The sequence below is a fragment of the Drosophila kikkawai genome, chromosome X, assembly GCF_030179895.1.
Source record: "Drosophila kikkawai strain 14028-0561.14 chromosome X, DkikHiC1v2, whole genome shotgun sequence".
NCBI classification, from domain to species: domain Eukaryota; kingdom Metazoa; phylum Arthropoda; class Insecta; order Diptera; family Drosophilidae; genus Drosophila; species Drosophila kikkawai.
The window spans coordinates 23,781,601-23,794,839 of record NC_091733.1 but is presented as its reverse complement, the minus strand read 5'-3'; the positions used below and the strand labels follow the sequence as shown (position 1 = coordinate 23,794,839).

Below are 13,239 nucleotides of genomic sequence, written 5' to 3'. Positions count from 1 at the left end.
TTTTAAGACCAATGACCTAGAAAGGCCTTACCAAAAGTCCTCTTATAATTCCCAAGTCTAAATTCTGGACAAAAAAAAAATAATTTTAATAAAACCCTTTTCGAGAGCAACAACAATTGCAGACTTCCATCAAAGAACTCTCAACCAATTAATATAAGAAAATAATATTAAATATAAAAAACTATCAAAAATAAAATAAAATTCAAAATTTAATTCCCCTATAAAGCCAACTCCCCCTAAACCCAAGCTAATCCCCCTTGTTAAAACCCTGTCATTAGCCCTGAGAAAGCCGACACTGCTCCATCGCCTGAGTCTGGGAAAGCGGCCAATCCTCTCAAGCCCGCGGAAAGTTAAAGTTGACAACCTCCCGGCCAGATTGAAGTTGGAATTTTTTTTGCAAAACAGTTGGCACGTGACGTCAGGTCGGAGTTTCCCAGAAGCTCGCCTTCGCTCCGGCAATTATGAGCAATTTACGGGATGGCGGAGGAGCATGGCCAATTATGGTGATGTAAGACATGGCCAGATGCTTAGCATATAATAACCGCAGATACAGATACAGATATAGCCAACAGAGAGATGTGTGTACTGGTGTGTGTATGTGCGCATATACATATATATATTTAATGGATTCCTGTAAATATAATAATAATCTGAGGTTCTTTCAAGCTCCCTGCAATGGGAATCTTTAGCGGCGTGCATAAATCTGAGATTAGCTTAAGTGCTACATACAAAACGTATACATGGACACATGTACAAATATGGATGTTCATACAAAAAAAAATTTGGGTATAATATTTAGGTATATATATAAGGCAATGGGAAAATTGCTAGATATTAAAGAATTTATTAAATTAATTTTTTGTAAAATGTAAAATCTTGAAGAATTTTTGTTCTTGAATTTTTGGGAATTTTGATTATTATTTTATTCTTTATAAAAACCTTTCTATAATTAAATTAATTATTTAAATTTTATTTAAAAAAATTTTAAATCTTGAAGAGTTTTGTTCTTGAATTTTGATCATTAAACTTTATATATTATTTTGTTTTCTATAATTTCTTTCTTTAATTTAATTTTGATTTAAAAATTAATATTCAAGCTAAAAAAATAATAAAATAATTCTTTTCTCAATAAAAACCTTTTTTTAATTTTTATTTTCATTAAAAATGAATATAGTTAATTTTCCCCTTGCCCCAGCTATACCTATACATATATACCTCTCTCTCTATATATATATATTTATATATATCTTTTTTTAGATTCTTCGTTTTTCTCTTCATGAGTTATTCGATTTGCAAAAAAAAAAATTCAGTAATTTAAAGCGCATTTAGCTGACAATAAAGTTCTGTTTTGTAAAAGAATCTTTACGTTCGGCAAATGGAAAGGGTATCCAGTAGGAAGACAGCCCCATTGATGATCATCAGCGAACCGGCGGCAATGGCATTACGCTTCCTGTCGCTCTGCAGGATGGCATCATGCCACTCATCGATCACCAAGGCACCAGAGGTCACAAAGGCCACGCAGCCAATCAGCGAGATCAGGGCATTCAGGCGCTTCTCCACCAGCGAATTGATCACGTGTCCTGTAAAAGTATAAAAAAAATATAGAAAAATATATAAAAAACAGAGATAAAGGTGTTACTCACCGATCAGCAGAACGCCACAAATGATTGTGAAGCCACCAATGGTGCCGCAAACAATGAGGGGACGAGAGGACAGGGCTCCCACCACCTCGTACATCACAATGCAGCAGATGGCAATGGCCTGGAGAAGGGAGAAAGAGTGATTAAATAGGGTTATGAATATGGGAAATTGTATAAAAATATATATATATAAATTCTTACAGCTAATTTGCATACCTAAAAAATAGAAAACAAACCTTGCAGATTTTATTATCATTTCTTTAATTTTTCAGGATATTTTTAAAACAAAAAAATATATTTAGCAACATTTATTTCCCTTAAATATATAATTTTTTCAAGGATTCTTTGATTCCAAAATATAAACACAAATATAAAATATATATAAAAAGAAATTTGTAAAAAAAATTGAATTTCCTTTCATAAATGATATTTATTATTAATATATATATTTTATTTTAATTTCCATTTAAAATCTTAAAATTTCCTTTATCCTGTACTCAAAACCACAAATATATCGCCCACAAACAAAGCCCCATTGGACAGGCAAAAGATGGCCGAGACCAGCAGCTTGCTCCTGTCGCTCTCCGACTTGCAGTGGCCCATCCATTGGTCCAGCATAATGGTGCCCGTGGATATGAACAGAATGAAGCCATTTAGCGAGAAGACAATATCAAGAAATTTGTCCACGGCCACGCCCATCAAATGACCTGAAAGATCAAGCACCAGTCAGAGGCACCAAGATGAGCAACGGGGCAAACTCTGCATTACCTGTGCCAATGGTGACACATATGACCACATATCCCACGAGTGTCCCATAGACAACCATCGCCTGGCGGATGAAGGTCAGGTCCGATGCGGTCTCAATCAGTATAATGCTCGTCACGATGAAGGCCTTGGGAGAGTTAACAACTCGGTTCTCAGACAATCAGACAGACAGACAGATATATCTTTTTATATATATATTCACAGACCGGACAATATTCAGAAACAGAGAGACGAGGACTCCAAGTGGAAAGTAAGACACAAAGATAGGTGAGAGCAATAGAAAGAGAAGTAACAGAACTTGGCAGATCATATATCTAGGGAGAGTTCCTCAAAGGCCTCTTAAATCCACTAAAATAGATCGATTTTTGCAGATTATTTCGATAATTTCAATAATATTCGATACTATAATATACGAATATAGTAACTAAAATCAAATCGATAAGATAAAATAAAATCAAATAAACTGTTTATAATCAAGATAAAGCTGTATATGTATGAAAACGATATAAATAAATATATCTAGAGAGAGTTCATCAAAGGCCTCTTAAATCCACTAAAATATATCGATTTTTTCAGATTATTTCGATAATTTCAATAATATTCGATACTATAATATACGAATATAGTAACTAAAATCAAACCGATAAGATAAAATAAAATCAAATAAACTGTTTATAATCAAGATAAAGCTGTATATGTATGAAAACGATATAAATAAATAATCTTTACCCTTTTCTTTTCATATAATTGGTAACAATAATCGAATAAGCCGTGTAATTTGATTTATCCATCCTGCCATATTGTCTACTTTTGCTATCAAACGAAATTAATCCTGTTTTTTGTGGACAGAGCCGGCACTAAAAGCTTCATGGAAATCAATCAGATAAATTTCAACGCGTCATGGACTTAATGGGTTTTATATTGTGCCATATGCTGCTATTTCCAGTTATTTATTTATGTTTTTTTTTGGGTGTTTTTTGCTGACAAGCAGGAGTGGTCCAACGGGTAATATAATAATTATTTTCAAATTAAATTGGAATTATTTAAATTTAAAAATAAATATAAATATCAAAGTAAAGCTTTTTATTTGAGGTTTATAAATTTAAAAAAAATATATGGAGAATTTTAATAGGTTTTAAAGTTTCTTTTTAAATAAAATTAAAAATAAATAAATTTTAATTAATTAAAATTAAATAAAAATATGAATTAAAAGTAAAGCTTTCACTTTAAGGTTTTTAATTTTAAAAAATTATGAGTAGTATTTTATTTTATTAATATTTCACCCTCGAAGGGACTTCCCCAAGTCATTTTAAATATTTAAAAATAAATATCTCAACTTTAATTAATTTAAAATTAAATTAAAATATTAATTTAAAGTAAAGCTTTCTCTTCAAGGTTTTTAATTTTAAAAATATGAAGAATACAAATTTTTTTTTTTTTTCACCCTCAAAGGGACTTCCCCAAGTCATTTTAAATATTTAAAATTAAAAATGTCAATTTTAATTAATTAAAATTAAATTAAAATATTAATTAAAAGTAAAATATTTAATTGTATTAATTTTTCACCCTCCAAGAAGCTTCCCCAAGTCATTTTTAACATTATTTTGAAGCTACCCCAAAAAGCCTTTAATTAGCATATAACAAGAAAAGCCGCTGAATTAATTCAACGCCCACTCGATTTGCTTATCAACTATGAAAATTATCCCCATAAAGCCCCCGGGCGATAAATGACAGCAACAGATACAGATATGGCCATTCGTAACGATATATATGGATATGGGATATGGAATATGGAATATGGATGGGCGACAGTGTGGGATGTCAATAAGTGTGACACACCCCGTTCCCTTTTAGCAATCAATCAATTAGAACAAGGACGAGGCTAATTGACCACCACCGCCGCAGGATGCAGGCCAGGACTCACCTAGTATTGACTTTGTAATGCAAGGAGGGAGCTTTCGCCCGGTCATTAGGTCATTAGCGTTCAAGATAAACAAATGTTTGCCATATCCCATATCCCCACACTCGTGGCGGGGCCATAAAATAGCATTTCACCATTTGTTTATCGTTTACGTACATATAGGATAGATAGGAGGATATATATATATATATATCTATTTAGATATATGTTTGTATATATACATTTCCTTTTCGCAGACAATTATGTGTGTCAATAATTACCGAATGTTGTTTGCCATTTGCCATTTATTTATGGCTTCGTTTATTGTTTAATTGCCAGACAATTTTTGTGTATCGAAAAAATGACATTAACACCCGAATATTCGGGGCACGAAGTGCCAGTAATAGGTGATACACGTAATTGATCTAAATCGTTAAATAATTTATTTTATGTGAGCAAAATTTGTTAAGTATTCAGCATTAAAATGAAGAATTTTATATTGATTATAAGCTATAAAATAAAATTAAGCAAATAATTAATAAATAAAATAAAAAATAAATAAGAATTATTTAAATTAATAATTCAGTGAATGTATTATTTTTAGGGATTTTTTAACAAATATTTATATATATTTAAATATTTTATTATTTTTATTTATATTTTTTTAATTTAAAATAAATAAAAATATATGCTAAATGCATATAAATAACCCGTAATCATTTAATATATATTTTTATTTATTTATTCAATTTAAACTATAATTAAATTGAATTATTTTCTTTAACAAATAAAACTGGCTTCCTCGAAATATCTGCCCTATAAAAATATATTTAGCTTCACCTTATGACTAAACATTGTTTACTTTTGATTGTGCTCGTAGTAATATTTACAAACTTATTTGCCGCAGACACATGGCAACACACACAAAACCCAGCCAGTTAGTTAGTTGATTGTGGTCGAAAGTATTTCCCGGAATGACTTTCCCGGGACCAGGGTCCGAGTCACGCCCCCCACAATTGGCAGTTGTTTTTGGCAAAGCCTTAGGTTGAATTTTATTTATTTATTTAATTTTTTTTTTAATTTTAATTGATATTGTTAGGGAACGATTCATTATTTAGCCACCTGACATGCCATTCCCCCAAAAGGGGAAAAACCATTAAGGGGGGATATACATGTAAACCACACATTTTTTGGGTAAATTTTTTTTGGTTTAAAAAATAGTTTATTATTTAAAGAATATAGTGTGTAAGTTTCATTGTCGAATTCCAACTCTAAGTGCCTCAAATCAAGTATGCACGCAAGGTTCACAAGTGTTAACGTGGGCGCATCAAAAACTTTAAACGTCTTTTTCTCAGCTTCTAATTTTTGCATTTCTACCTATGCTCTGGACACGATTCACAAAAAACTATGTAACATATCGGAGTGAATCAAAAATTATTATGATCAGCATGAAATTATCTTCTATTTGAACCTACATGGTTGTTAAAAAACTGAGTATTACTATTTTTTAAGAGGGTGGGAAGTGAAAACTGATCACCTGAAAATGGCATTTTTTCCTTCAAATCAAAATGTATTTTTTTTGTCTTGATTTCTTTTTGGTTTTTTAGGTTCAAATAGAAGATAAAGGTGTATTGAATACAAAAAAATTTAGTTTACGGATTTTGGACAGGAATTACGAGCTCTATCGTGTCCATAGCACGGCAACTCAAAGCTCGAGGCGCTACGGCATATGTTCCATAAGTCCGCCATTTTGTAAAATATTGTTTATAACTAATTTTTTTATCATCTCTGATTCTACTTTTAACTATATCCAAAGTTTCACGACGATTGCTTGACTATTTCTTATAAAGAAAAATTCACGAAAAATGGCAAAATTTTGACCGCTTACATGTATATCCCCCCTTAAATGGATTTCCAAAAAAAAAAACACTTAAAAAAAAAAGAACAAAAAAGCGAAGTCTTAAAGAAACTGATAATTATAGTAAAATTTATATTCTAAAAATATTATATCCCTTTTTTAAAGTAATTTTTTCAATATTATTCTTTTTTATTAATAATATTATTCTCATACTAAAAGAAAATCTCTGCACAAAATAACAAAATTAAACAGCAAATGCCTCAACACACCGATTTGCAGTTAAAATATTTATTAGCACGTAAAAATATTTACGAGTTGTTTGGGATTTCTCATCGTCAATGGGCCAAGTTTCTGTGCCTTCTTATCTGTCCATTGATATTTGCACTCAACAAAAATAAGAAAATAAAACAAAATAAATAATTAAATAAATAAATAACGCCTCTGGTGTGGGCGGGGCTGGTGGTGTGCTGATTAAGGCCAACTGCTGCTGCTGCTGCTACTGGCTGGCCAGATAATCAAGGAACAGCCAGAGCCCAATTAGCTATTCGGTGAGCACTCCGAGCTCCGTCGTTGTTTACTCAATGCAACGCCGACCTTTCGCCGATCGCACATGGCATGGGCATAGGCGTTTTCTGGTTTTATTTTGTGTTTTTGGCCATGTGAACAATGATGTCATCACTTTAGGTACACAGAAAAAAAATCAAAAAAATATACACAGATTCCTCTGTGTCTAGTCATCAAATTAAACACTTTTCTTAGAACTTTAGTCATAGAACTTAAGGCGATAATTGGAGGTTTCTAGTCATAAACAAAATAATGAAATGAGTAAATAAGTTTACAGAGAAATAAATAATATCGTTTTAAAAATGATATAAAAAATATCGATAACTTATCAAAGTTGTAAAAATATATCTCTTATATCGCTTTTAATTTTAAAATATTTATATTTTCTAAAAAATATTTTTTTTTAATTTTATTTCATTTATGTACCGTTTTTCGATAATGATGTTTCGATATGTTAAACAAATTATCGATTTTAAGCTCATATATCGCATTTTTTTAATATTAATTTGTATATCTAATTTTGCTAGACATTCTCTGTCATTCCCAGACTCATTATCACATTAAAAATATCCTCATTTGATTTATAAAAAAATTTAAAATATAAAAAAATATTTCCTAATCATCAACATATCCCTCCTATTATTAAACATATATTTCTGACAGTGCAGCTATTGATGAATTTTCCAGCCTGTTGCGGATTAGTCAGTGCAATGAATGGAGAGACGTGATTGCAAAGCCCGGCTCGTATCGGATATATATATACATATATATAAGTATATATATACATGGCCAGATATTGAGTGTGCCCGGCAAGTGGGTCGCAACGCGTAGCGATGTCACTCATCTGGCTGGGCACAGCACCAAGTGATGTAATCGGAGGCCCAAAGTCGCAATTGAAATTATATAGCCGGGAGCCGAGCCCCAAGATCACTGAGTGTGAGTAATGCGCTCTAAATAGTTATAATTTTAACTTAGTACAATTTTTTGCTAGATAAATATTGAGAAAAGGCTGGTATAATATTTAGCCTTTGTTAAAAAAATGAGTAATAATATTATAGTATATATTAAAACCCTACTATATCTTTTAAAAAACCTGGTAGAGTTTTATTTATGATTTGTCAGTCACTTTGAGAATTTGATTTGAATAACAATTAAGTTTCAGGTATAAACCGAATGCAGATAAATGCAAATTGTAAACTGAAAGAAAATACATAAAACAAAAGTCTAGCTTAATACTGTCAATCTTTGAATAAAATGTTTGTTTTTCTTTTTTTTTTTTTTTAAGAATTGTTGTGGCAACAATTTGACTCATCGTCTTGCTGATAACTGTTTACAGATGCAAATAAATTTACGTACATAAGTTCTATATAGAATACTATATACAGAACACTTTAGCAATCAATACAGATAGCATATATAGTTTTTATATTATTTTTATATTATATTATTATATTATTTTTATAGATTTTTTGATATATTNTTTTCTATATTTTCTATAATTTTTAATTTAAATTTTATATATGTACCTTTTATATATTTTTTAATAAATTTGTAAAAACTTTTTATATATTTTTCATATATTTTTTATATTATTTTTATATAATTTTAATATATTTTTAAATATATTTTTTTATATATTTTTTTATATATTTTTTTATACATTTTTGATATATTTTTTATATATTATTAATAATTTTTCTATATACTAGACATGCCTTTCTTTGTGCCAAAGATAAGCGCAACTCGCAAATAACCGAGGAACCTCAGTGTAAACAATTATTCACATCTTGTAAACAAAAAAAATATATATATATAAAAAGGTTAATGGCAGAAATGATTAAGAAATAGCAGAGACAGTGAGGAATATTATCAATAATTTCCAAATAAAAACACAAAAAGGAACCCAATCTATAAAGCCAATCAATTAAAAAATGTGAAGGCAACCTCTTGGGGTTTGTGACAAATTTAGACCGATCGAATTATAATGCCATTGCTATATACCATTTCAGATTTATACAATCTGATGTCATATGTGCTAAATCCGAAAAGTAAGTCTCGGATGCCGCCTTAATTAAGTCACAAAAAATATATATAATAAATTGAGACAGACTAAACTCGACAATTTGACAATTGTATCTGTATCTGTGGATCTTCTGTGTATCTGTGGCTTTGTACCTGATATAAATGAACAATGAAATCAAATTAGACCGAATGGTTTAGGCTATGGATCCGATCGGAGGAGATCAAATAAATGTCTGACATCAGCCAAAGACCAAAAAATTCACAAATCGCTGGATGAGAGGTCATGACATCATCATCTCTCGACATCATCATACTATCAGCATTACGCAGCGGTGGAACATAAAACTACGCACCGGCTTAGAAAATACACAAGAAATATAAGACACAAATAATAACAAAGAGTGGCAAAGCAATGAAGTCATGGGATTTGTTGTGGTCCCAAAACCGGTTGCTGGATCTCCAAGGCCAGGGATGAAAGATACTCAAAGACGCAACAGGAAATTGATTGAAAAGGGGAACGGGGACGGGGACGGGGTGCGAAAACAACAGAGACGCTCACAAAAAAGAATCATTAAAAAAATTAAATAAATACACAAAAAAATATTGTGCCCAAAAAATGCAGCTGCCAGAAAATTATAGCTTGATACATGGAAAATTATAAATGTTTTTTACCAAGAATTAGTAAAATATATAATAATAAAATTGGAGAAAATTATTCCATGAAATAGAGTATATTTTTTTATCTGAAATTTGCTAATAAATATTTTTCTAAGGATTCATAATTAGCAAAATTTAATTTCCTTAAAATTTGTTTTCCTATTTGAAAAAGATGATTAAGCCAAGTTATTTTTTTGTGTTAGATAAGTATTTAATTATTTATTATAATTTAATTATTTTCAAAGACAAAAATCTATATTTTGTATATTATTATTCTCTTTTTTTATTTTTAATATTTTATTTTATTGAATTTTATTTTCTTTTGCTTTCTTTTATTTTGTTTTATTTTTTATATTTAATTTTATTGAATTTTTTATTTTATTTTATTTTTATTTTTTGTATTTTATTTTAATTTATTTTATTTTATATTACTTTAATTTTTGTATTTATTTAATTTTATTTGTATTTTATTATTGTAACTATAGCTTTTTTTTTGATTTATTTTAATTTTAACAATTTCTATTATATACATTTTTTAAGTATTTAATTCTAAATAACTTTTACTTTTACTTGAACTATTTTATCTACTATTTTTTACTAATTCTTGGTCTATCATTTTACTTTTTAAATGTGAATTTTTAGAAACTAAATCAATAAATAATAAATTAATAATAAGTTACAGTTTTTAGCTTACCAACTCAATGATTTTAAGCAGCAGACGATTGTTGAACTCCATGGCGGCGAGTTAAGTTTGAGATTTCGCTTTCGCTTGAGGATATATGTATATATGGGATCAGATCAGATCAGATCGGATTTGGATTGGATTGGAACTCGGTTTTGTTGCGTGCTGATGCCACGGCGTACGCAGGGGAACTGGCTGAAAGTCGAAATGAAAACCGAAAAAAGCGAAAAGCTCGGGCGACGCAGCTGCGAGCCAGCGGACAGCGAAGCCAGCCGCGGCAGAGGCAGAGACAGCAACAGAGTCAGCATTATCTAGACAGAGTTTCCTTTTTTTATGCTTAACATCTGCCAGAAATTAAATAAACATATTTTATAGCATTAAAAATACTTCCTTAGAGCATAAAAATCATAGAAAATGTTTATAAATCTAACAAATCATAATTTTTCATCGATTTTAAATCGATTTATTTTGTGTAAAACTTGTTAAACTTTGAAAATTTAAAATTTTGATATTCAAAAAACGTAATTAACATTTTTTACGGGGTAAACAATACTTCCTAACAGCAAGTAAAGCTGGAAAAAATCATTTTAATCTATTTAAAATCGTTTTATCTGTATAAAAACATCGTAACTTTGATATTTTTACAGAATTTTACCCAATTGCAAGACAAAAAAACCTCTTTAAATAATTTTATATATATTTACTAAGAAATTGTTTACAAAAGTCGTTCTAAATATAAAAAAAAATATTAAGAAAAAAAGAGCTTACTTATGCTAGTCTTCCCCATGAGAGAGGCTTTCAGCTTAAAAACTACGTAAAGAAATCTAAATATGAACCTATGAGCCAGCTATCGAGGCACCCACATAGGCCAGAGCTCGCTCCGCCTCAAAGGCGGGCACATACTGAGGCTGGAGTGAGGTCAGAGCCCGCTGCGTAAGCAAAGCAATGTTCTTCGTTTCGCCGTGATCCCGCTCAAAGGCCAGATACTCGACCCAAACGCGTGGCTCCGTCTTGCCAAAATAGGTGGCCATAAACTCATAGCACATGCGCCAGCACTTGAGACTCGCCTGATCCTGTCAAGAAATAAACAAAAGGAATAATAAAACCAAAATAAAGATGTATAAAATGTATATAAAACCTACACGAACGGCCAGACTGCTCTCCAGCTGAACCATTTTGCGGTGCAGGGCCAGGGACATGGGCGGCTGGATGGCCAGCTTGGAGTATTCCTTGCGTGCCGCCTCCACGGACCGCACCTGCCACAGGTAGCCAAGATAATCGGAGCGCAGCTCACCAAACTCCACGCACGGCGACTTGCAGGCCAAAGCATAGATCTCGTCCAGCCGCCGGGAACCCAGTGCATCCTGACGCGTCCGATAATACAGGATGACGCTGCGCCACAACGGCAAAGCTGCCGCCTCGCTACGCACGCTCCTTTGCATCTTATTGAAGAGCTCGTAAACCTGCGGCTCGCTGTCGTTTTGTATGTGCATGGCCAGCAGGAGTTCATGCATTTCCACGGATGACTCGTCCCGTTTCAAGGCCTCGGTGAGTATGGTGACCGCTGTCTCCCTGCCGCCGGGAGCACTGCCCAGCATCTTTCGCAGCACAGCATAGTGCTTAACGCCCATCATTTTGGAGTGATGGCCCGCTTCGAGGGCATCCGCCAGGCTCTGTTGCTTGAGGACCCGCTCTGTGGTGGTGTCACTGTTGAGAGCCAACATGGCATCCAAATATCGGCTCCACATCTGCTTTGTTTGCACCTCCTCCACCGCCGACTTGTACACGGTAACGCACAGCTGAATGCGTCTCTTGAGAGAGCGGGCATTGGCCTGGTTTCGGGACTTCTTGCTGGCTGGCTGACCATCGCGATTGGCATTATCATCTGCCGGCGGCTCCTCTTCATTCTCCGCCAAATCACCCAGGTGATAGCCACGCAGCTCGCGCTGGGCCAGCAAATCCCAAAGGCCCGGCTCTCTGGGGAACTTCTCCTGCATGTCATCGATGATCAGTCGCTGCAGTTTGTGCGTGAGCTCCGCATGATCCTCGCAGCTCTCCAGGAGCTTCACAAAGTAATCGAGATGTGTGATATTGGTCATACTGTTACGATAAACCGCCTCCACGCGCTCCAGCTTAATGTCCTGCTCGGATAGTGTGTTCTCCGCCAGATTGCGTTCGTTGCTGGCCAGCGAGGCCTCCTTGAGCATGATGTCAAAGAAGCACTTGTTGAGGACCTCGGAATCGGGATGTCTTTGTAGGCCGCGCAGTAGGATATCCTTCACGCGATCAAAGTTGAGGCGATTGTACTCGTAAAGCCAACAGGCGGCGTCCACCCAGAAGTCTGGGACATCGCCATGGTACTAAAAAGAGATAAAATATTTTTTATTTATTTTAAAATCCTGGTAGATTCTACCCACCAGCAGCATCTTTTCGTATATGCCCGCCACCTCAACGGGATTGACCTTTTTGCTGAATTTGATCCAATTGTTCCATAGCCGGCGGTCATGCGGGAATTTACCCAGGACCTCGCGGTACAAACGCATAATGCGGGTGGCCAGCGAGGCCTTCAAACCTGTCAGCTTCACGTGCATCTTCTTCTCCTTCTCGGTGATGGTCTGGTGCATGTCCTTCTCGTACAGTATGAACTCTAGATAATCGCTGATGGTGAGGTGGCTCTTGGTGATCTTCAGGAACAGGCGTTCCCGCCGGCTAACTATGTCCCTGCAAGAAATGGTTCGTTTGTAATTGTTGGCCCAGGCCCAGGCACCGGCTCGCTGCTCTCTCACCTGACCTGATCCGGCGTGAATACATTGTAGTTTTTCATCTGCTCGTATTCCGGCAGCAGGCGCTCCTGCATCTCAGCTATGAACTCGGCCATGTTTCCTTCAGCTTAAATTCAGCTAAACAATATTGTTTATTTCTTTAAAAAACGAGCGCACGTGCAATACAACGGTCCTGTTATCGATTGGCATTATCGATAAGTCACAGCTGATTAGCTATCAAAGTCGTTAGAGAAGGCACTTGAATATACAAAAAAAAGCCAAAAGTATTATAAATAGAAAATTAAAAGTTCAAAAGTAAAAAATATTAATTAAAATTCTTGTTAAATATAAAATTTTAAATTTATTTTATTTATTTTATATGATTAATT

General features: G+C 33.4%; 2 protein-coding genes across 2 annotated transcripts; both read right to left on the bottom strand.

The window, feature by feature from the left end:
- Positions 1-583: 583 nt before the first annotated feature.
- LOC108083903 (protein snakeskin) lies at positions 584-10,284 on the bottom strand. Its single transcript, XM_017179899.3, has 3 exons — positions 10,101-10,284; positions 1,644-1,761; positions 584-1,580 (listed from the first exon to the last, which is right to left on the bottom strand). The coding sequence occupies exons 1-3, from the start codon at positions 10,140-10,142 to the stop codon at positions 1,363-1,365; spliced, it is 378 nt and encodes a 125-aa protein (XP_017035388.1). The 5' UTR covers positions 10,143-10,284; the 3' UTR covers positions 584-1,362.
- A 502-nt stretch (positions 10,285-10,786) lies between these two features.
- LOC108083909 (U3 small nucleolar RNA-associated protein 6 homolog) lies at positions 10,787-13,040 on the bottom strand. The gene is made up of 4 exons (XM_017179906.3): positions 12,875-13,040; positions 12,506-12,809; positions 11,231-12,448; positions 10,787-11,161 (listed from the first exon to the last, which is right to left on the bottom strand). Exons 1-4 carry the CDS (start codon positions 12,964-12,966, stop codon positions 10,925-10,927), a joined length of 1,851 nt encoding a protein of 616 aa, XP_017035395.1. The 5' UTR covers positions 12,967-13,040; the 3' UTR covers positions 10,787-10,924.
- Positions 13,041-13,239: the final 199 nt, after the last annotated feature.